At 45.4% G+C, this 25,955-nt stretch overlaps 1 protein-coding gene across 1 annotated transcript in view; it reads left to right on the forward strand.

Annotated features, from left to right (window-relative positions):
* Positions 1-37: 37 nt before the first annotated feature.
* LOC122548839 (dermatan-sulfate epimerase-like protein) overlaps positions 38-25,955 on the forward strand; it is a 35,472-nt gene continuing 9,554 nt past the window's right edge. The window contains exon 1 of the mRNA XM_043687678.1: positions 38-1,217. Within this exon, the coding sequence (XP_043543613.1) occupies positions 226-1,217 (992 nt within the window). The 5' untranslated portion in view covers positions 38-225. The remainder of the gene's footprint in view (positions 1,218-25,955) is intronic.

A 25,955-nucleotide genomic window follows, 5' to 3' on the forward strand; every position in this document is an offset into this window, starting at 1 on the left:
TGTGTGAGAGGAGGGAGAGAGGCAGAGTGTGTGAGAGGAGGAGGGAGAGAGAGGCAGAGTGTGTGAGAGGAGGGAGAGAGAGAGGCTGGGATCTGTGTGTGTGTGTGAAGTTAGTGCGGGTTGGATCTGGATCAGTGCGGGTCTCTCTCTCTCTCTCTCTGTGTGAGAGTGTGTGTCTAATGCAGTCCAGGAGAGAGACCCAGAGAGCTGCCCTGAGGATGTAACATGGCGTTAGGAGGCAGTGGCTGCTTGCTCTTGCTGCTGCTGCTGCTGTGCTACGGGCTGGCCGAGCGGTCTGGCCGCTGGAAGAGGAGCGGAGCGTCGGTATCTGAGGGGCCGAAGCGGCTACCTCACCCCCTGCTGTACTTCGACCCCAGCGATGTGAGCGGCCTGCGGCAGAAGTCCCACAGCAGCAGTCATTCAGCCATCACTCGGGCTATCAGGAGTGCTGTTGGCACCATGCTGGGCAAACCCAACTTCTACCTGCCCCCCAGTGACCACCTCAGCTTCTCTGCCAAGTGGAACGAGGTTTATGGCAACAATCTGGGGGTGCTGTCCCTCTACTGCCTCCTGTACCCAGAGGACCAGGCAGCTCTAGACTTCACCCTTGACTACCTAGACCGAATGGCCAGCTACCCTCAGTGGCAGGTGAGGGTGGCACCCAACGATGAGGTGCCAGTCGCCCATTCCCTGACCGGCTTTGCTACCGCTTTCGACTTCCTCTACCCGTTCCTGGATGCGGCGCGGAGGCAGAGCTACCTGGAGAAGATCCACGGAGTGACCAAGGAGCTGTACGAGTTCTCCAAGTACCGGGCCTGGGGCAAACACTACTTGCACAACCACCAGGCGACCAACATCGTGGCGTTGTTGGTGGGCGCCCTGGTGCTGAGCCCCCACCGGCCACAGACCGCCCTGCTGTGCAAGCAGATTGCCGTCGACGTGATGGAGAAGACCATGTTCCTGCTCGACCACGTGGTGGATGGCTCCCTGGACGAAGGTGTGGCCTACGGCAGCTACACCGCCCGCTCCGTCACCCAGTACGTGGCGCTGGCCCTGCGGCACTTCCATCTCAACCATACCGGGAGCCCCTGGCTCAAGCAGCATTTCTGGTTCTACTACGCCACCCTGTTGCCCGGCTTCCAGAGGACTGTGGGCATCGCTGACTCCAACTACAACTGGTTCTACGGTCCAGAGAGCCAGCTCGTTTTCCTGGACAGGTTTGTGCTCGCCTGCTACTTACTATACCCCTTTACCCTCCACCCCTCACTCCCATAGTGCCAGCCCCAAGTAGAAAGTGGGTATAGGATGGCACAGATGGGGGTTGGGCTTTATGGAATTGTTAGGGTGCCAAAGGAAGCCATTCAGGCCATCGCATCTCTGCCAATTCCATCTCCTATTGCTAATTTCTTAACTTTTCCCATATTCCTGCACACCAGATCGATCCAAATAATCATTGAACGCCTCAATTGTGCACCACCTCCCTCCTCTCCCCACTCCCACCCCACCCCCTTTATCTGCAGTTCCCACTACTCCCACCCCAGTCCTGAAGAAAGGAGTGGTAAAGAGAAAGAGGTGAAGGCTGGAAAGATTGCAGTAAGAGAGAGTGAGAAAGAGAGAGGGAGGTGGAGAAAGACACTGGAGGAGAGAGTGCTTGTGTGAGAATTGAGGGAGAAAGAGAGAGTGTGGAATGGGGTGGAGAGATAGGGGAAGAAGGGAGCGAGAGGAGGAAACAGACGTGGAAGGGAGAGACATTGTGAGAGAGGAGAAAAGACAGAAGAGAGAGAGGAGGGAGTGGAGGAGAGTGAGCGAAGAGGAGAAAACAGATAGGGAAGGGGGGAGGAGAGAGAGAGAGGAGAAAAGACAGAAACATTGACTTTTTCTTCTCTCACTTCTGATGCTGCCTGGCTTGCTGTGTTCTTCCAGCCTCCTGCTTGGCTACTTTGGGTTCCAGCCATGATTTGGAGATGCCGGTGTTAGACTGGGGTGTACAAAGTTAAAAATCACACAACACCAGGTTATATATAGTCCAACAAGTTTAATTGGAAGGACTAGCTTTCGGAGCACTGCTCCCTCATCAGGTAGTTGCCCCTGATGAAGGAGCAGCGCTCTGAAAGCTAGTGCTTCCAATTAAACCTGTTGGACTATAACCTGGTGTTGTGTGATTTTTAACTTTGGATTTCAGCAGCTGTAGTGTTTTATGTCTCTACCACATTTCCAGGCTGCGCATTCCATACTGCTGGCTGTGAGGAACTGATTTTGTTTTTTTTTGCTTCATTTAAACCTATGCCCTTCCGATCTTTTGCTAGTTACTCCCCTCTGTCTAGCCCACTCACCGTTTTTTAAAATGCTTTATCAAATCTCCTCTCGGCCTTCTTCTGTCCAAGATGTTCCAGCCTTCTTCAATCTTTCCTTATCCCTCAAAACACCAAAATCGTGATTAACAGATTGTTAAACAAAATCAACACACCGCGGAATCTGGAAATCTGAAATGTAAACAGATACAAATATATATATATATATAACTAGAAAACCAGCAGATCTGGCAGCATCTGTGCAGATATAAACAAACTTAAGTTTCGAGTCTGATTTAAGTCCGTTTTACGTCCGAAGAAGAGTGATATCAGACTCAGAATGTTAACTGTTTCCCTGTCTGCAGATGCTGCCAGACCTGCTGAGCCTCTCATTCATGCTCTGTTTATGTTTCAATAATCCTCTTTGTTAGGCAAAATGGTGCAAAAAGTGAAAAATCCACAATAAGAGAGATGGAGTTAGGATACAGGTCAGCCAGCAACGTAAAAATTAGGAATAGGAGTAGGCCACTCAGCCCTTTGAGCCTGCTCTGCCCTTTAATAATATCATGTAGTCACTGATCTGTGTTCCTACTCACCCGCTAAATTGAAAGAGAGCACAGGCTAGAGCTGTATCACCTCTGGTTCATATTCCTAGCTGTTTTCACCTTCAAACATATCCATTTCTAATAATTTAATTGACATCACATTCACTGCGTTTTCCACTTGCACTGAGGGAAGCCATGTGATTATCTCGAAAACCAAAATATTTCCATTTAAAATTATTCAGGGCTCAATCTAGCTTTTTCTAGTCAGTTGACACCTTTTCAATCAAGTTCTATTATTGGCTGCGTGGTTGTGCTGAGACTCTCCAATACGGTTGGTTTTAGAATGAAACAAAGCATGTTTGTAGCTTATTCAGAGGTTGCTTTGAGCCGGTGGGATGTGTTGAGTGGGTGGGATGTGTTGAGTGGGTGGGATGTGTTGAGTGGGTGGGATGTGTTGAGTGGGTGGGATGTGTTGAGTGGGTGGGATGTGTTGAGTGGGTGGGATGTGTTGAGTGGGTGGGATGTGTTGAGTGGGTGGGATGTGTTGAGTGGGTGGGATGTGTTGAGTGGGTGGGATGTGTTGAGTGGGTGGGATGTGTTGAGTGGGTGGGATGTGTTGAGTGGGTGGGATGTGTTGAGTGGGTGGGATGTGTTGAGTGGGTGGGATGTGTTGAGTGGGTGGGATGTGTTGAGTGGGTGGGATGTGTTGAGTGGGTGGGATGTGTTGAGTGGGTGGGATGTGTTGAGTGGGTGGGATGTGTTGAGTGGGTGGGATGTGTTGAGTGGGTGGGATGTGTTGAGTGGGTGGGATGTGTTGAGTGGGTGGGATGTGTTGAGTGGGTGGGATGTGTTGAGTGGGTGGGATGTGTTGAGTGGGTGGGATGTGTTGAGTGGGTGGGATGTGTTGAGTGGGTGGGATGTGTTGAGTGGGTGGGATGTGTTGAGTGGGTGGGATGTGTTGAGTGGGTGGGATGTGTTGAGTGGGTGGGATGTGTTGAGTGGGTGGGATGTGTTGAGTGGGTGGGATGTGTTGAGTGGGTGGGATGTGTTGAGTGGGTGGGATGTGTTGAGTGGGTGGGATGTGTTGAGTGGGTGGGATGTGTTGAGTGGGTGGGATGTGTTGAGTGGGTGGGATGTGTTGAGTGGGTGGGATGTGTTGAGTGGGTGGGATGTGTTGAGTGGGTGGGATGTGTTGAGTGGGTGGGATGTGTTGAGTGGGTGGGATGCGTTGAGCCGGTGGGATGCGTTGAGTCGGTGGGATGCGTTGAGCCGGTGGGATGCGTTGAGTGGGTGGGATGTGTTGAGCGGGTGGGATGTGTTGAGCGGGTGGTATTGCTTGGTAGCACGACTGAATGAAGAGAATACACTGTTAAGTTTGAATGCTGGATTCAGTTCAATTCAGAATCACCATACCTGGAAATTCAGTAGACAGTGAATTTCAATGCTTGAATAAATCAGTGATTGAGAAGCATTGTGTGATGTGATATGTAGGTGAAAGTGAGGATTGCAGATGCTGGAGATCAGAGATGAAAATGTGTTGCTGGAATCTTTCCTGAAGAAGGGCTCATGCCCGAAACATCGATTCTCCTGCTCCTTGGATGCTGCCTGACCTGCTGCGCTTTTCCAGCAGCACATTTTCAGCTGTGATGTGATATGTGGCAAGAATATAGCCTAGAAGCATTGATACTTCCTCACCCGACCTTATTTTCCCTTTCTCCTTCTCCATCTCTCTAAGATCAAATCTAGCTACATTTGTCTGGCCAGAATTAGATGGCTGGGATGCAGACGGCTGACTGATGCCCCACTTGGATTTTGCTTCAGTTGAAGCTAATGGGATGTCAAAATGGGAGTCAACCCCCATTTTTGCAGTTAGGTCAAATTGAGAATTCGCTGCCTTTCCCCCAGTCCATCTCCTTTCCAATGCTACGCACTACCAGCTCAGAGAACAAGTTTGTGTTGCAGTTTTAGTGTTGCTGTGAATATTCTTTCAAAGTCTAATGAGTAAGACATGCTCCGAAAGACAGAATGTCACTGTAAAGAAACCAACTCTAGTGCAGTTTTTTTAAAATTTAAGAATATACTTTATTCATAAACAAGGAATACAAAATCACTAAAGCAGTATGGTTCTGGACAGTAGCATATGAAGAATGTTGGAGTTTGACTCTATCCAACAAACAAATCAAAGGCATCTCTTACTTAGGCACTGCTAGTGCAGTATTAAAATGGATTAATAAAATACTTAAGGGTTTCTAAGAGTTCCTACACACTTTTCAAACTTGCCAGTTTCATTAAACATTTTTTGAGTGTGTTTGCCCCCAATTTCGAAACCTTTATAATGTAACTGTTACCAAGTTAGCATTTTGCTTGTGATTGTTAGTTCAGTGCTCTTCTGGATCCGATTAACTACTGAATGAAAAGAAAGTGTTGCTTTTATAATGGATCTTTCATGACCTGATGGAGTCCCAAAGTGCTTTACAGCCAATAAAGTGGCTTTTGCTGTTGTAATGTATGAAATGCAGCAGGTAATTTGCACATAATAGTTTTCCTCAAAGCAGCAGTGTGAGAATGATCAGATAATCTCCTTTCGGTGATGTTGGAGCAAGGATTAGTATTCCTGAAGAAGGGCTTATGCCCGAAACGTCGATTCTCCTGTTCCCTGGATGCTGCCTGACCTGCTGCGCTTTTCCAGCAACACATTTTCAGCTCTGATCTCCAGCATCTGCAGACCTCACTTTCTCCTCAAGGATTAGTATTGCCCAGGACACCAGGCAGAACTCCCTTGGTCTCCACACCGCTGTTCTTTTCCTTTGGTCAGTGGATGTGGACATCATTGGCTAAGCCAGCATTCAATGCCCATCCCTCAGGGCAGTTAAGAGTCAAGCACATTGCTATGGGTCTGGAATCACATGTAGGCCAGACTAGATAAGGATGGCAGATTCCACTCCCTAAAGTACAGTGGTGAGTTTTCCCCATAAGGCTACACAGTTGCCATTAGCCTAGCTTCTTTCTAGACTTTCATTTCTGCCATGGTGAGATTTAATCCCATGTGTGCTAGCATCTTGGACTGGGTTTCGAGGTTACTGGTCCAGTGATAATAGTGCAGTGGGAGCTTTAGCATTGGCGCCTGGGAGAGGGGGCAGAGCCTGAATTGTAAAGATGGCATATCCGACTTGTCGATGCACCTTCCACATTGACACTGAAGTGTCCACCTGGATTGTACAGTCTGGCCTCAGACACTCATTTTTCACTTAATATATCCTGTTTTTCACCTAATGACAGATCTTCCGTTCACCCATCTCCCACTCTTTTAAAGCCTTTTCCATTTCTGACTTCTCACCGTCCTGATGAAAAGTCATCAACTCTGTGCCTCATTCTGCAGTCACAGCCTGACCCAGTTGAGTATTTATAACATTTTCCAATTATATTGATCAGAAGGATACTGGAAATGAGATATTTCTGTGACATGGAGAGATTTACAACACTGGGTTGTTTACATTGAACCAGTGAATGTTAGTGGAGATTTGTTAGAGGTGACTTTTAAAAAGGAATTAGATACATATTGGAATAAAAAGCAATTTGCCTGATAATGGAAAAAGAATATGTGACCAATTGAATAGTTCTTTGTAAAAAGCTTGTACAAACATGTTGGAACAAACTCATATTTTGTGCTGTACAATTCTAATGGAAATGCTGTGATTATGGTACCATTGTGGCAAATGCTTGATCTTTGATAATATTGTGAGCAGAATTTCAACCATACAGTGTTGTCACTGCCTCTGACAGAGCAACATTCATCATTCCAAACATTTCATCGATTACATTAGATTAGATTCCCTACAATGTGGAAACAGGCCCTTCAGCCCAACTAGTCCACACCGACCCTCTGAAGAGTAACCCACCCAGACCCATTCCCCCCTGACTAATGCACCTAAATCTACAGGCAATTTAGCATGGCCAATTCACTTAACCTGTACATCTTCGGACTGTGGGAGGAAACCCACGCAGACACGGGGAGAATACATAAACTGCACTCAGACAGACACCCGAGGCAGGAATGTAACCCGGGTCCCTGGTGCTGTGAGGCAGCAGTGCTAACCACTGAGCCACCGTGCTGCCCTTGACTATCAGTGCTTTTATTTGAGAAAATTGTTTAAGTTGGCCTTGAATTCAGGGATTCTTTCCCTAAATCTCTGACTGCTCTTTAACCCATTATGATGCTTCTTAAGCCCCGTAGGTATCTTTGACTAAACCTTTGGTAACCTGTCCATTGTGACTTAATGTTAGAATTGGCCTGATTACATGCCAGTGACATGAGACATCTTTATAAAGAAACAAAATAAATGCGTGTTGGTGAGAACTTGTTCCCTTAAATTGCTTGAATATAATGGACATTATGCAGTTAGATACAAAGTAGGCCAATTAGGGTCTTGGATGTTTGTGAATCTTTAGAATTCTTAACTTTAAGGGCTATGGCAGCTCAATGTGGCACGGTGGCTCAGTTGTTAGCACTGCTGCCTCACAGCACCAGGGACCCGGATTCAATTCCAGCCTCGAGCGACTGTCTGAGTGGAGTTTGCACATTATCCCAGTGTCTGCATGAGTTTCCTCTGGCTGTTCTGATTTCCTTCTGCAATCCAAAGATGTGCAGGTTAAGTGAATTGGCCATGGGAAATTGCCCACAGCATTCAGGGTTGTGTAGGTTAGGTGCATTAGTCAATGGGAATGGGTCTGGGTGGGTTACTCTTTGGAGGGTTGGTGTGGACTTGTTGGGCTGAAGGGCCTGTTTCCACACTGTAGGGACGCCATGAGATTAATAGATTTTTCATTTTTAGAGACGTCGAGGGATATGAGGTTTGTGTTACAAAATGGCACTGAGGTACACAGTCAACTGTACTCTAGCTAAATGGTACAGCAGGCTCGATGGGCTGAATGATCTACTCCTGTTCCTATTTCCTATGTCCCAAAGGCAAAACTAGCATAGAACAGTCAAATGGAAAGTACAGAATGTATGACGATAAAACATCATTTAGCTAAGAATTCCAGTGCCCTGTATTGTGAAACTTCAGCAGATGTTTTCCGGTGATTCACAGTGGATATAATTGAGACTCATTCTTTGACTTCATTTTGTAGTCTAAAACTTCTACTGCCCCAGACTTTAATCAGACCCAGAGCTGTGTGATTAAGCTCACACTGGTATGTAGAGCTGAATGCAAATGATCCATCACTTCCCATGGTAGAGAAAATCACTCGGCATACAGGTGCTGGTTAAACTGGGCTGCAGAAGGGTATAACTGTCAGGATTCAGCCACGTTTTGTTCAAGACATTCTCTTTTAATTCTGTCCGTGACGAGAGACTCTCTATCAGATGGATGAGCTTCACAGGTGTAGTTAGTTTGGAATTGTATTACCTCGCTAATTCAGATGGAATGTTTTCCCTCCAGTGGTGTTGTGCACAATGTGTTTGGTGACCTGAGCACAGTCTCTACTGCCTGTGCTTATATATCCACATCAGAACAGAGCAAATAAGAATGGGAATAGGCCATTCAGCCCATTGAGTCAACTGTGCCATTCATTGTGATAATGCTGATTAATACCATACTCCTGCTCTCTCCCTCCACCTCTTCACTGTCTCGAAATCAGTCTGTTCCTCTTTGGGTCATAGAGTCATAAAGATGTACAGTGTGTCAACAGACTCTTCGGTCCAACTTGCCCATGCCCGACCAGATGGGGCGGCACAGTAGCTCAGTGGTTAGCACTGTTGCCTCACAGCGCCAGGGACCCGGGTTTGATCCCTGTCTCGGGTGACTGCCTGTGTGGAGGTTATATATTCTCCCCGTGTCTGTGTAGGTTTCCTCTGGGTGCTTCGGTTTCCTCCCACAATCCAAAGATGTGCAGGTCAGGTGAATCAGCCACAATAAATTGTCCACAGTGCTCAGGGATGTGTAGGTTGGTGCATTAGTCAGGGGTAAATGTAGAGTAATTGGATAGGGAAATGGGTTTTGGTGGGATATTGTTTGGAGGGTCAGTGTGGACTTGTTGGGCCGAAGGGCCTGTTTCCATGCTGTAGGGATTCTATTCTATTAATATCCTAGATGAATCACGTCCCATTTGCCAGCATTTGGCCCATATCCCTCTGAATCTTTCCTATTCATATACCAATCCAGATGCCTTTTAAATGTTGGAATTGTACTAGCTACCACCATTTCCTCTGGCAGCCCATTCCATATACTCATCATCTTTTACTTATTAGGTCCCTTTTAAATCTTTCCCCTCTCACCTTAAACCTGTGCCCTCAATTCTGGGCTCCCCCATCTCGGGGAAAAGACTTTGTCATTTCACCCTATCCATGCCCCTCATGATTTTATAAACCTCTAGAAGGTCACCCCTCAGCCTCCGACGGTCCAGAGAAAACAGCCCCAGTCTGTTCACCCTCTCCTGATAGCTCAAACCCTCCAACCCTGGCAATATCCTTGTAAACCTTTTCTGAACCCTTTCAAGTTTCACAACATCCTTCCTATAGCAGGGAGACCAGAATTACAGAATACAGTATTCCAATTGTTGCCTAATAAATGTCCTGTACATTCGTAACATGACCTCTCAACTCCTGCACTCAATGCACTGGCCAATAAAGGCAAATATACCAAATGCCTTCTTCACTTTCCTATTACCTGCAATCCACTTCCAAGGAACTATGAATCTGCACTCCCTTTATTCAACAACACTCCCCAGGACTACTAAGTATATAAGTCCTGCCCTGATTTGCCTTTCTGAAATGCAGCACCTCACATTTATCTAAATTAAACTCCACCTTCCATTCTTCGGCCCATTGACCCATCTGATCAAGATCTCATTGTACTCTGAGGTAATCTTCTTCGCTGTCCACTACACCTCCAATGTTGGTGTGATCTGCAAACTTACTAACTATACCTACTATGTTCATATCGAAATCACTTATAAACGACAAAAAGCCATGGACCCAGCACCAATCCTTGTGGCACCCCACTGGTCTCAGACTTCCAGTCTGAAAAGCAACCTTCCGCCACCAAAATCTGTCATTCAAGCCAGTTAGTATATAAATGTCTACTTTTCCCTGTATACCATGTTATCTAACCTTGCTAACCAGTCTACCATGAAGAATCTTGTCAAATGCCTTACTAAAGTCCATATCGATCACATCCACCACTCTGCCCTCATGAATCCTCTATTACTTCTTCAAACACTCATTCATGAGACATGATTTCCCATGCACGAACCCATGTTGACTATCCCTCATCAATCCTTGCCTTTCCAAATACAAGTCTGTCCCTCAGGATTCCCTCCAACAATTTGGCTGTGACTGATGTCAGGCTCATCAGTCTCCACTTCTCCAGCTTTTCCTTACCATCTTTCTTAAATAGTGGTACCACATTAGCCAACCTCCAGTCATCCAGCACCTCGTCTGTGGCTATTGATGATCCAAATATCTCAGCAAGGGACCCAGCAATCCCTTCCCTGACTGAAAAGTATTTAGAGAATTGGCCTCTATGACCTGTGTAGTAGAGAATTCCATAGGCTCACCATTCCGAAATTCCAGACACTTCGTAATCCTCTTTGGTCTAAGCTTTTGAACATCAGCTATGAAGTCTCCTAATGTGGCTTCATGCCGAACGTTGAAGTACTACACTGTAAGATGCTGTGCTATATAAATGAATGCTGCAGGTATTCCCTTAGGATTTATGGTGGAATAAAAAGTTACCATTTTTACCAGTACGTTAGGCATGCAGAGAGGTTGAGAATGAGAGTCCTCCATGATAACCTCAGCCAGTGATGTGAATTGAGCCGACACTGTTGGTGTTAACGCTGCATTGCAAATCAGACATCCTGCCCTGTGAGCTAACTGGCCCTAAAAACTACTACAGCAATGGCAAAGGCTATTATATTTATGAGCCGGACATGAATACTCGGTGGTATATTATTTTTACAGCACAGGAACTGGCCATTCGGCCCAGCAGTTCCCTGCCTGCTGTTTATGTTTCACACTAACATTCCATTCCAAGTCTTCTTCATGTAAACCCATTCACAAATCCTCTCGTCTTTTCTCCTTCATATATTTATCTTGTTTCCATTGAATGCAGATATACAGAATTGAATTGAATTGAACTGAATTTATTGTCACGTGTACCGAGACAAAGTGGAAAGCTTTGTCTTATGAGCAGTACAGGCAGATCACAGAGTTAAGTAGCGTAGATAACTAAGTAATAGGTAAATAGCGGCAAAAATAAAAAACACAGGTATAGTTTGCTAAAAATAAATTGTCACAGGTTGTGGGGGTTGCGTCACTGACTGGGCCAGCATTTATTGCTCATCCCTAATTGCCCATGACAGGGGGAAATTCAGAGTCGACCACATTGCTGTGGATCTGGAGTTACGTAGATCACAACAGGTGAAGACGGCAGGTTTCCCATCCTACATGCATTTTCCATCAAATGAATTCAGCATCATGATCACCATTAACTGAGACTTGCTTTCATTTCCAGATTTTTTAATTAATTTGATTTAAAATTCCAGCTGCCTTGGTGACATTTGAACCCGTGACCTCAGAATAGTCGCCTGGCTCTCGGGATTACCAAGCCCAGTTGCTTGTAATCCCTATTGGGTTTCTTTGCTGCTGTCTTGTATTGATGGTCCCAGTTCTGGTCTCCCACGCCAGTGGAAATATCAAACTCTGAATGTTCAAAGCTTCCCATTGTTTCCTAATTGCAATTCATGGAAATCAGGAAGGAGATCCTCAAGGGTGGAAGGTGTGTTACTGGTGCATGGAGAAGATAATGTGGACTGTATTTATGGATTTGCATGGAAGATCGATAGCAATGATTCCAGGGATGAGGATTCCAGTTACGTGAGTAGATTGCAGATTTGACAGCTTAAGGTGGCACAGTGGCTCAGTGGTTAGCAATGAGTGCCAGGGACCCGGTTTGATTCCAGATGGGTGTGTGGGTGGAGATGGCACATTCTTTCAGTATCTGTGTGGGTTCCTCTGGGTGCTCTGGTTTCCTCCCACAGTCCAAAGATATGCAGGTTAGGTAGATTAGCCATGCTAAATTGCCCCATTGTGTCCAGGGATGTGCAGGTTCGGTAGATTGGCCATGCTAAATTTCCCCGTTGTATCCAGGGATGTGCAGGTTAGGGTGGATTGGCCATGCTAACTTGCCCCATTGTGTCCAGGAGTGTGCAGGCTAGGTGGACTGGCTGTGCTAACTTGCCCCATTGTATCCAGGGATGTGCAGGTTTGGTGGATTGGTCATGCTAAATTGCCCCATTGTGTCTAGGGATGTGCAGGTTAGGGTGGATTAGCCATGCTAAATTGCCCGATGTGCAGGCTAGGTGGACTGGCCATGCTAAATTGCCCATAATGTCCAGGAAAGTGCAGGCTAGCTGGACGAGCCATTACTAATGCAGGGTTATAAAGTTAGGGTAGAGGAGTGGGATGCTCATTGAAGGGTTGGTGTGGGTTTGATAGGCCAAATGACTTGCTTTCACACTGTAGGGATTCTATAAGTAAAGACTACATTTTCCAAGGAGATTGGGAAATTTGATTTTTTGTTTGGACTCCCGGACAATGAAGGGCTATGGTGATAAAGCAGGAAACTGAGCTTGAAATTAAACATCAGCTAGGTATACCAGATTCTAGTAGCAGAGAAGCATCCACAAATTTGGATATTTGACGTTTTTCTGCTAGTATGCAATTGCCTGCCTTCAGCAGAGAGGTCAGTAACAAGGGGACACAAATTTAAGAAAAAACATGGGTGGATTAGAGAGAGGAGTAATCTTTTACACCCAGAGTGTAAAGGGAACTTGCTATGGGAGGCAGAACCCTTGGTCATGGTCTAAAAAATACCTGGATATACACTTGAGGAGCTATGTGTAAGATTACAGCTGGAAAGTGAGAAATAGTTGCATAGCTCGGAATCTAACAGCACAGACATAATGGGCCCAATGGTGTATTTCTGTGCAGGGGATTCTCACTGTTTTGCGTATTATTGAATGGTGGAGAATGCTCAAGGGGGCTACATGCTGTGCTCCTGAGGCTTATGTTTGTAACTGAGGATCTGCCCCCTCGGATACCTGAGTATTCAAGGCAGTGGGATGGTGCAGCGATGAGCCCATCCAACTTGGTCCTTGGTCACTCAATTCTTGCTGGAGAAAGTGAGGACTGCAGATGCTGGAGATCAGAGCTGAAAATGTGTTGCTGGAAAAGCGCAGCAGGTCAGGCAGCATCCAAGGAACAGGAGAATCGACGTTTCGGGATTCCTGAAGAAGGGCTCATGCCCGAAACGTCGATTCTCCTGTTCCTTGGATGCTGCCGGACCTGCTGCGCTTTTCCAGCAACACATTTTCAGCACTCAATTCTTGCTCCCTGCTAATTGATGAAAGGACAAAAATGCCTAACAAATCCATTATGGCAGGCGTGTGGTAAACTAATTTGTTCAGAAACTCAAAGAAGTTGTGGGTGTTGTGCAACACTCAAAACCTACTCATCCTGTACGTTTTGTGGTGAGCCACAGACTTTCTTCTGTTTGTGGCTTGTATTCCAAGTTAATCCCAGCACCAGTTGCTCTTCTGCCCAGAAATCGTTTTCATGTCAGATCAAAAGATATATGCCTCACACCTTTGCTGATCTCCCCGTCGATGTGAGGCTGTAGGCTTGCTTGTGAATGAAGGTACATGTATGTCGAACTGAATGGGAGTACTGCAACTGTGTCCCTATCAATTAAGGCTGAAAGATTGATAGAATGGATCTTTAGTCTTATGCTTCCACATTACTGATCAAAATATCAATTTAACCAAATTGTATTCCTGCTCCTCAAGGTCAATTAGCACTGAGCCCACAAATCATAGAGTCATACAGCATGGAAACAGATCCCTTGGTCCAACCAGTCCATGTTGATCAAAATTTCAAAATAAACTAATCCCCTGCCACGTGTGCTTGGCCCATATCCATCCAAACATTTCTTATTCGTGGATGTATCCAAATGCCATTAAAACGTTGTAACAGTACCCACACCCACCACTTCCTCTGGAAGTTCATTCCAAACAATCAAAAAGTTCCCCTTGTGTCTTTTTTTAAATCTTTCTCCTCTCACCCTAAACATATGCCCCCTGCTCTTAAAATCCCCCACTCTAGGGAAAAGACACCTGCCATTCACCTTATCTATACCCCTCTCATGATTATATAAACCTCTGTATAAGGTCACCCTTCAGACCTCTTATGTTCTAGCGAAAAACATTCCAGTCTATCCAGCCTCTCCTTATAACTCGAACCCTCCATTCCTGACAACATCCTGGTAAATCTCTTCTGAACCCTTTCCAGCTGAATAATACCCTTCTGTAACTGGGTGACCAGAACTGGACACAGTATTTCTGAAGACACCTCACCAGCATCTCATACATCCTCAACACGTGTTGCATGCAGATTGTGTTTCAGTATCGGAACTGTGTTAGACCCTTTGATCAGGCTCTGTTATAACTAACAGCCAGTTATTACAATATCACCTCTGCTCAGGAGAAAACTATGGTTGCTATTGCAAATGGCAATATTTTGTCCACTATCTTCCTTTAGCATTTCTTCATATATTACAAATGAAGCCAGTATGGGGGTTGAGGAGTGTCCCAATAGAAGTTCACACAATCATGAGGCACATGGATAGGGTGAATAGTCAAGGTCTTTTACCCAGGAGAAAGGAGGCCAGAACTAGAGGGCATTGGCTTAAGGGGAGAGGGGAAAGATTTAAAAGGGACCCAAGGGGCAACGTTTTCACCCAGACGGTGGTGCGCGTTTAGAATGAGCTGCCAGAGGAAGTAGCAGAGGCTGGTACAATTACAGCATTTTAAAGGGCATTTGGATGAGTATATGAATAGAAAGGGTTTAGAGGGATATGGTCCAAATGCTGACAAATGGAACAAGATTAATGTAGGATATCTGGTCGGCATGGACGAGCTGGACCAAAGGGTTTGTTTCCGTGCTGTACTGCTCGATTACTCTATGATATTTCAATACAATGTGCCTCTTACTTTTCTGAGCAATTATCCCCAGGCTTTCAATCAATCAACTTCAATATTGCACTCATACTGTGAATTAATGTTTGAAACCTGCTGGAGTCTGTGCTGGCATTAATTGATTTGGATTCTGACTCCTTTCTCCAAATATGGAATTAATTTTTTGCACGTGCTCTAAATTCATTGCAGGTTGAGCTCATTCCCTTATGTAACTAAATAATCCCATAAAATATTGTACAGGGGAAGTTGGTGGTTTATGAAGGAAAACAGTAAATGCTGAAGATGCTCAGCTGGAGGTTGAAATGTGCTATTTGGGTTTGAGAGGGGAGGTTAGAGCATAGAACAATACAGCGCAGAACAGGCCCTTTGGCCCTCAATGTTGTGCCGACCTGTTAACTATTCTCAGCTCATCCCCCTACACTATCCCATCATCATCCATGTGCTTATCCAAGGGTTGTTTAAATCTCCTTAATGTGGCTGAGTTGACTACATTGTCAGGTAGGGCATTCCATGCCCTTACCACTCTCTGAGTAAAGAACCTGCCTCTGACATCTGTCTTAAATCTATCCCCCCTCAATTTGTAGTTATGCCCCCTTGTACAAGCTGACGTCATCATCCTAGGAAAAAGACTTTCACTGTCTACCCTCTCTAGTCCTCTGATCATCTTGTATGTCTCAATCAAAACCCCACTTAGCCTTCTTCTTTCCAATGAGAACAGACGCAAGTCTCTCAGCCTTTCCTCAGAAGGCCTTTCTTCCTGACCAGGTAACATCCTGGTAAATCTCCTCTGCACCTTTTCCAATGCTTCCACATCCTTCCTGTAATGGCGCGACCAGAACTGTACACAATATTCCAAGTGTGGCCGCACTAGCGTTTTGTACAGACATCCCGGCTCCGGAATTCAATCCCTCTACCAATAAAACCTAACACACCGTATGCCTTCTTAACAGCACTATCCACCTGGGTGGCAACTTTCAGGGATCTATGTACATGGACTCCAAGATCCTCTGCACATCCACACTACCAAGAACCTTTCCATTGACCCAGTACTCTTCCTCCCTATTATTCTTGCCAAAGTGAATTACCTCTCGTTTAACTGCATTGAACTCCATTTGCCATCTCTTAGTTCAATTCTGCAGTTTATCCAAGTCCCCCTGCAACCTGCACCATTCTTCCAAACTGTCCACTACTCCACAGACTTTAGTATCATCTGCAAACTTACTAACGTATCCACCTATGCCTACGTCTAAGTCATTTATAAAAATGACAAACAGCAGTGGTCCCAAAACAGATCCTTGTGGCACACCACTAGTAACCGGACTCCAGGCTGAATATTTTCCATCAACCACCACTTGCTGCCTTCTTACAGAAAGTCAGTTTCTAACCCAACCTGCGAAATCACCCTCAATCCCATGCCTGTGCATTTTATCCAATAGCCTAGCATGTGTAACCTTATCAAAGGCTTTACTGAAGTCCATGTACACCACGTCAACTGCCCTACCCTCATCTACATGCTTGGTCACCTTCATAAAAAACTCAATGAGGTTTGTGAGACATGACCTGCCCTTGACGAAACCATGTTGACTATCTGAAATCAAATTGCTGCTTGCAAGAAGATTATAAATCCTATCTCTTATAATCCTTTCCAAAACCTTTCCTACAACAGAAGTAAGGCTCACTGGTTTATAATTACCTGGGTCATCTCTACTTGAACAAGTCCTCTGGCACTAAACCTATAAACAACGAAGACTAAAGATCAAAGCCAAAGGCTCTGCTATCTCCTCCCCAGCTTCCCAGAGAATCCTTGGATAAATCCCATCCAGCTCAGGGACTTGTCTACTTTCACTCCGAGAATTGTTAACACCTCTTCCTTACTAACCTCGATCCTTTCTTGCCTAATATCTCATTCTTCTCCTCTACAAATCTCTCCTTTTCCTGAGTGAAAACGTATGAGAAATATTCGTTTAGCATCTCTCCGGTCTCCACAGGGTCCACACACAACTTCCCACTTCTGTCTTTGACTGGCCCTATTCCTACCCTAGTCATCCTTTTATTCCTCACATACCTATCGAAAGCTTTAGGGTTCTCCTTTATTCAACCTGCTAAAGTCTGCTCATGTCCTATCTATGAGGCTGGTTGCCATGGAGAGAAGATTTCCAAAGGAAACAGGATCAGTGCCTGTCCTTAAAACAAAGGCTTGGTGTTTGTTGATGGGGTCATGGTCCAGGCAGAGGTAAGAGGATGGATTGGAGCACAAGGGCTGCTCTCACCCATTCCCAGTCAATGGCTTTGATGACAGTCGCAGTGTTCATCCTAAGTATGCAATATGTTCAGATGGAGTGAGCTTTGGATTGAGAATATAACAATGAAAGCTCTAGGAGCAAGATTGAGGTTTGCTGGTCTTTCTTTTGTCAGTCTCTTGTGCCTGTGTTTCCTGCCTTTTGGGAATCGGGCTAGGTGGGGTTGAGGGCTAGGAGGGGGTGAAGATGGAGATGTGGAAACTGGAGATATTAACTGAAGAAGGCATGCTGGCCTTCATGGCGAGAGGATTTGAGTATAGGAGAAGAGATGTCTTGTTGCAGTTATACAGGGCCTTGGTGAGGCCACACCTTGAGTATTGTGTGCAGTTTTGGTCTCCCAGTCTGAGGAAGGGCATTCTTGCTATTGAGGGAGTCCAGTGAAGGTTCACCAAACTGATTCCTGAGATGGCAGGACTGATATATGAGGAAAGACGGGATTGACTGGGCTTGTATTCACTGGAATTTTGAAGAATAAGAGGGGATCTCATAGAAACACATAAATCTCTGATGGAACTAGACAGGTTAGATGTGGGAAGAATGTTCCAATGTTGGGGAAGTCCAGAACTGGAGGTCACAGTCTAAGAATAAGGGATGAGCCATTCAGGACTGAGATGAGGAAGAATTTTATCACTCCGAGAGCTGTGAACGTGTGGAATTCTCTCCCACAGGAAGCTGTTGGGGCCAGTTCATTCAATATATTCAAGAGGGAGCTGGGCATGGCTCTTGCAGCTAAAGGTATGGAGAGGCTGGGAATGGGATACTGGGATTGCACGATCAGCGATGATCATATCAAATGGTGGTGTAGGCTTGAAGAGCTGAATGGCCCACTCCTGCACGTACTTTTATGTTTCTGTGTTTCCAGTATCATCCTTTCCCCAAAGAGTCCTACCCACTTTTCTTTCCATTCCCTCAATCCCTCACGCTTGTTATCATTAAACAACATCTGTCTGTTCCACTAACCTGTTTGTTTTCCTGAGGTCTGTTACATTCCTCCTCACTGTTTTCCCAAATCTCTCACTTTTATTTCTCACCATCCAGCTTTGAGGTTGTGCGCATATATCAAGAACACAGAAACAAACTCAGCAGTGACTTCTGAGTTTGATCATTTTCAACCATCCCCTAGTCTGAGACATAAGCAGAAATTGCTGGAAAATCTCAGCAGGTCTGGCAGCATCTATGGAAAGGTCCAATGATCTTTCTTCAGACCATCCTGAAGTCCGAGAAACATCTTAACACAATCCTCTCTACAAAACTACCTTGTATCTATTCCGTTATATCTCCATTTATATCCTGAATTTTTCAATTAAATCTTATGTAAGATACAATTACCAATGACCTTCTGAAAAATCCATATGTGCTGATTCTGTCACAGTCCCCGCTTACCTGTGTAATTGGTTACACCTTCATTTCAGTTGTGAGTTTTAACAATTCACAATTCTATTATGTCTCCACAATCTCGACATTTCTAAATACTAGCTCAATTTTATCTTGTATGGAGAGAACGTTTTCTGAATCAAGACTTTTGTTACTGCTTCTGCAATTCGATCAGTCTGTGCCAAATCTTGTGCTGTGGATATTTTCCTAATCACCCTATTTTCAAATGTAGTGCCTCTCTGGAGCAGGCAGGATTTGAACCCAGCTCACCTGCCTTAGAGGTGGAGACACTCCCACTGCACCGCAAGAGCCCCTCCAAATTGGCACTGTACGTTGGTCATAATAAGCAAAATGACCTGTGATGTGATCATTAATCTGACAAATATTGTGCCTGCAATCATGAACAATTTTCAATTGTATAAAATCACAGCTGATGCTCCAATGCAGTACTAAGGAAGGGCTGCATTGTTGGAGCTGTTGCTTTTGAATGCAGTGTGAAAATGAGGTCCCACCTGACCTTTCAGGGGGTTGGGAAAGATTCCGTTACACTATTTCATCGACCGGGGGGGGGGGGGAGAGTTCCAAGTGGTGATCCCCTCCTGAATTATTTATCCCTCATCCCACCCGTCGGCGGCAAGTTGTCTGGGCATTATCACATTGCTGTTGTTTGCAGCGAGGTGAAAGTGAGCACTGCAGATGCTGGAGATCAGAGTCTAGATTAGAGTGGTGCTGGAAAAGCACAGCAGGTCAGGCAGCATCCGAGGAGCAGGAAAACCGATGTTTAGTTGGCAAATTGGAAATTTCAATACTGTGTTTCATTGACTGTGAAGTAGTTTTGGTACGGTCTGCGAGCTTCATCGGTGCTACATAAATGCAATATTTTATTTCTATAACTGTAATATCCGTTTTACGGTCATTGAAGCTCCCCATACTGTATCAGCTCCTACTCATGATGAAAGTTACTGTCACCATCCTCATACGTGGAACAAAGCTACAGGGTCTGCTTGGTAGAAGGTGCTGGAAGAATGCAGCTTCCTGATCGAACTAAAAGAGTTCTTTTATTCATTCACAGATTGTTGCCCTTCCCTAGTTGCCCCGTGAAATAGTTTCGGTCAGCTAACTTATTGCACCGCTACGTCTGTTTGGTGTAATTAAACGCACAGTGCTGCGAGGGAGAGGATCCCAGCTTTTTATATTCCCAAATCTGGATGTAGGCTTGTGTTGGAGGTGTCAACTCTCCTGCTCCTCGGATGCTGCCCGACCTGCTGCTCTTTTCCAGCACCACACTTTTTGACTCTGACTCTCCAGTATCTGCTGTCCTCACTTTCTCCAAGTCTGGATACTGCATGGGGAACCTGGTGGTGGTCATGGTGTTCCCATATATCTGCTGCACTGGTTATCTGTAAAGTACCTTGGGATGTATGCCTGGGTGTGTGGACTACATGTCTTCAGTACCATTGTCAGAATGTGGTCAGGGTGCGTAGCCTTTACAGTGTTCAGTGCCTTCAGCCAGGTATTTGATCTGTAATACTGAGGACTTCCACATGAGCCTGTGTTGTGTGACAGAAGTTGTTTATCTGCAGCACACAGATTAATGAGGATGAGGTCAAGTGTGTTGTTCCCTTTCCTCCTGCTGCTTTCACCCAATCAAGGAGCAGTGCTCTGAAAGCTTGTGATTTCAAATGAACCTGTTGGACTATAACCTGGTGTCATGTAACTTCTGACTTTATCAACCCCAGTCCAACACCGACACCCCCACATCTTAGTCAATGCAGGTGACTAATCAATGGGTGAGTCCCGAACAAGAGGACACAGTTTAAAAATAAGGAGTAAGCCACTTAGAACAGAGTTGAAGAGAAACTTCTTCACCCAGAGAGTGGTGGGTGTATGGAATGCTCTGCCCCAGAAGGCTGTGGAGGCCAAGTCTCTGGATACTTTCAAGAAAGAGTTGGATAGAGTCTTAAGGATAGTGGAATCAAGGGTTATGGGGATAAGGCAGGAATAGGATACTGATTGAGGATGATCAGCCATGATCATAATGAATGGTGGTGCTGGCTCGAAGGGCAGAATGGCCTACTCCTGCACCTATTGTCTATTGTCTATCTACTGACAACAGAGAAGCTCGCTAGACTATTTCGATTTTGTTAATTGTTTGTTGTAGCTCCACGGTTGTTGAATTTATGTGACATTCTATACTAAGTACAGTAAGTACTGATCATTATATTGGATATAGATAAAGTTAGGCATTCAGTTGGAAAGGAACAATGAATCAACGTAATGACAAAAACCCAGCTGAAAAGGGAAATTACTCTTTCCCCTGTGTGTCCTTTTGTAATGAATTAAAATGAAAAAGATGTGGCAAATTGCAAAACTGAAGGAGATGAACTGTGGCAGAAGACAGAGAATGTGTAAATAATTGAAGTATGTGATGAGTACAGGGGCCTATGTTGTGACCTCAACATTTTTACATTTTACAATTTACATCAATGACTCAGATGAAGGTGTGGTAGCGCGATTCATAGATAACATCGAGATAGGGAGCAGTGTATGTTGTAAAGAAGGCAGGATGAGGTTGTTGATGGATTAAGATAGATTGAGTGAGAGGGCAGCTGGGAGTACAATGTGGGGAAAAAAAGTGAAGTTGTTAACTTTGGTGGGAAGAAAGATAAAGCAGAGTGTAACTTAAATGGAGAGTGACTGCGCAATTCTGAGGCGCGGGGTAGTTTTAGGCATTCTTGAGTGTAAGTCACCAGGAGTTAGCACATGGTCAAGAAGGTGGATGGTATGAGAGGAAGTGATAGAGTAAACGGAGTTACTGCTACCTTGGGCTGGGTAACCGGAGAGGGTAGATTTAAAAGGGCTGGCAAAGGAAGTCAAGAGGAAATCGAAGGGCTGGCTTTTATGAGGAGTAGGTTACCTGCTTTTCTCTCTCTGTCTCTCTCTCTCTCTGTGTCTCTCTCTCTCTGTGTGTCTCTCTCTGTGTCTCTCTCTGTCTCTCCCTCTGTGTCTGCCTCTCTGTCTCTCTCTCTGTTTGTCTCTCTCTCTGTCTGTCTCTCTGTCTCTCTCTCTCTCTCTCTCTCTCTGTGTCTCTCTCTTTCTCTGTCTCTCTCTCTCTCTCGCTCTCTTTCTCCCCCCGGGCTAACAGTCAGTCCACACTCTTGTCAGTGTGAAATCCTCATGGTGATAATCTGAAGCCTGGAGGGCAGCTGGTGAGGAGACCCACCCATTTTATTTCATTTTCCCACTCCCCAGACCAGCCTCCAGTAATGTCACTGGGGGCGTTGGGGTGGGCGTTGACCGGGAAAGAGATTCGACAGAGATCCTTGGCTTTTATTTACTTTTCTATGTTCAATCATGCTTTTACGCACATGCAGCCATTAATTTTTCACCGAATCATCCATCGTACATTTCATCTCTTAACCACTGCACCAATTTGTAAGCAAAACCCATTGAAAGCAGTGCAGATTGCCAAAGGTGAGGCAGAGGTCAGGGAAAGGGAAGGAAGCTAAGTCAAAATGGCAATGCAAGGGACAACAGGGTTTGTTAGGCTCTGGAAGGCATTGCCTGAAAGTGTGGAGGAGTCACAAAACCATTAGATATCGAAGCTGAGTTAAGCCATTCGGCCCATCACGTCTGCTCTGCCATTCGATGACAGCTGATAGGTTTTTGAAACTCATTCTCCTGCCGTCTCCCCATATCCCTTGATTCCCTTCCTAATATAGCTCTGTCTTCAACACTTGTCCTCCACAATCTTCTGTAGCAATGAGTTCCACAGATTAAACACCCTCTGGCTGAAGAAATTGCTCCTCATCTCTAAAGGGTTTTCCCTTCACTCTGTGGATGTGCCCTCAGGTCCCAATCTCTCCCACTAGTGGAATCATCTTCTCCATGTCCATTCTATCCACACCTTTCAGATCCAGTGAAACCCCCTCCTCATCTTTCCAAACTCTTTTGGTTACAGACCCAGAATCTTCAACCATTTCTCACATGACAAGCCCTTCATTGCCAGTATCATTCTTGTACACCTCTTCTATTTCCCTCCACAATCTTTCCTTAGATATAGGGCCTGAAACTGTCACAATTTTCCAAATGCAGTCTGACCAGAGCCTTATACAGGCTTAGCAGTATATCTCTGCTCTTGGATTCAAATCCTGTTGAAATGAATACTAACATTATATTTAACCTCTTAACTACCAACTGAACCTGCATGTCAACCTTAACATAATCCTGCACTACAATTCCCAATTTCCTTTGTACCTCAGACCTCTGAAGCTTTCTCATTCAGAAAATAGTCTCCACCTCACAAAGAGCATGACCTCACACTTTCCCACATTGTATTCCATCTACCACTTCTTACCCACTCTTCTAGCCTGCCCAAGTCCTCCTGCAGCCTCCCCACTTCCTCAACAGTACCTATCCGTCCATCTACAGTCATGTGATCTGCAAACATAGCAATAATGCCCTCAGTTCCTTCATCAGGTCGTTAATATATAACGTGACTCGTTATTGTCCCAATGCTGACCCCGGTGGAACTCCACTAGTCACCATCTGTCATCCTTAAAAAGACTTCTTTTTCCTCACTCTCTGCCTTCTGTCACTCAGTTAATCTAACCATGCTAGTACCTTGCCCCGAATGTATGGGCTGTTACCTTGTTTAGCAGCCTCTTGTGTGACAACTTGACAAAGACTTTCTGGAAATCCAAATAGATCCCATCCACTGGCTCTCCTTTGTTTAACTTGCACATGTGTCCACAAAGTGGTGACATGGTGGCTCAGTGGTTCGCGCTGCTGCCTCAGTGCGCCAGGGACCCAGACTCCATTCCACCCTCGGGCGACTGTGTGGTGTTTTGCACATTCTCCCATGTGTGCGTGGCTTTTCTCTGGGTGCTCTGATTTTCTCCCACAGTCCAAACATATGCAGGTTAAGTGGACTGACGATGCTACAATATCCAGGAGTGCATAGGTGAGGTCGATTAGCTCAAGGAATACGCAGGTATAGGGTGGGATGCTTTACAGAGGGCCATTAAGGAATTGATGGGTTAAATGGCCTGCTTCCACACTGTAAAGATTCAATGAAAAAGAATCCTGAAAGATTTATTGGGCATGACTTTGCCTGAACACAGCCATACTGACTTAGCCCTATATTACCATCACACAGCCATACTGACCCGGCCCTATATTATCATGACACAGCCATACTGACACGGCCCTATATTACCATCACACAGACATACTGACTTGGCCATACGTTACCATGTCACAGCCATACTGACTTGGCCCCATTTTACCATGGCACAGCCATACTGACCCGGCCCTATATTATCATGACACAGCCATACTGCCCGGCCTTATATTACCATCACACAGCCATACTGACTCAGCCCTATATTACCATGTCACAGCCATACTGACCGAGCCCTATATTACCATCACACAGCCATACTGACCCGGTTCTATATTACCATCACACAGCCATGCTGACTCAGCCCTATATTACCATCACACAGCCATACTGACTCGGCCCTATATTACCATGTCACAGCCATACTGACCGAGCCCTATATTACCATCACACAGACATACTGACTCAGCCTTATATTACCATCACACAGACATACTGACTCAGCCCTATATTACCATGTCACAGCCATACTGACCGAGCCCTATATTACCATCACACAGCCATACTGACTTGGCCCTATATTACCATCACACAGCCATACTGACTCAGCCTATATTACCATCACACAGACATACTGACTCAGCCTATATTACCATCACAGAGCCATACTGACCCGGTTCTATATTACCATCACACAGCCATTCTGACTCAGCCTTATATTACCATCACACAGACATACTGACTCAGCCTATATTACCATCACAGAGCCATACTGACCCGGTTCTATATTACCATCACACAGCCATACTGACTCAGCCCTATATTACCATCACAGAGCAATACTGACCCGGTCCTATATTATCATGACACAGCCATACTGACCCGGCCTTATATTACCATCACAAAGCCATACTGACTCAGCCATATGTTACCATGTCACAGCCATACTGACTCAGCCCTATATTACCATGTCACAGCCATACTGACCCGACCCTATATTATCATGACACAGCCATACTGACCCGGCCTTATATTACCATCACACAGCCATACTGACTCAGCCATATGTTACCATGTCACAGCCATACTGACTCAGCCCTATATTACCATGTCACAGCCATACTGACCGAGCCCTATATTACCATCACACAGCCATACTGACCCGGCCCTATATTACCACCACACAGCCATACTGACCCGGCCCTATATTACCTTCACACAGCCATACTGACTCAGCCCTATATTACCATGTCACAGCCATACTGACCGAGCCCTATATTACCATCACACAGCCATACTGACCCGGCCCTATATTACCACCACACAGCCATACTGACCCGGCCCTGTATTACCACCACACAGCCATACTGACTCGGCCCTATATTACCATCACACAGCCATACTGACCCGGCCCTATATTACCACCACACAGCCATACTGACCCGGCCCTATATTACCTTCACACAGCCATACTGACTCAGCCCTATATTACCTTCACACAGCCATACTGACCCGGCCCTATATTACCTTCACACAGCCATACTGACCCGGCCCTATATTACCACCACACAGCCATACTGACCCGGCCCTATATTACCTTCACACAGCCATACTAACTCAGCCCTATATTACCATCACACAGCTATACTGACTCAGCCCTATATTACCATCACACAGCCATACTGACTTGGCTCTATATTACCATCACACAGCCATACTGACCCAGCCCTATATTCCTTCACACAGCCATACTAACTCAGCCCTATATTACCATCACACAGCTATACTGACTCAGCCCTATATTACCATCACACAGCCATACTGACTCGGCTCTATATTACCATCACACAGCCATACTGACTCAGCCTTATATTACCATCTCACAGCCATTCTGATTCAGCCCTATATTACCATCCCACAGCCATACTGACCCGGCCCTATATTACCATGACACAGCCATACTAACTCAGCCTTATATACCATCACACAGCCATACTGACCCGGCCCTATATTACCATCACACAGCCATACTGACCCAGCGCTATATTACCATCACACAGCCATACTGGCCCGACCCTATATTACCATCACACAGCCATATTGACTCGACTCTATATTACAATGTATTACCATGACAACCATGCTGATCCGGCCCTATATTAACGTGCATATCCCAAGTACTCTGCAATTTCTTCCTTATTTATGGACTCTAAAATCTGACCAATTACCGAGATCAGGCCAACTGACCTGTCGTTCCTATCTCCTGCCCCCTACCTCCCTTCTTAAA

This window comes from Chiloscyllium plagiosum, chromosome 4 (assembly GCF_004010195.1).
Source record: "Chiloscyllium plagiosum isolate BGI_BamShark_2017 chromosome 4, ASM401019v2, whole genome shotgun sequence".
In the NCBI taxonomy this organism is placed as follows: Eukaryota; Metazoa; Chordata; class Chondrichthyes; order Orectolobiformes; family Hemiscylliidae; genus Chiloscyllium; species Chiloscyllium plagiosum.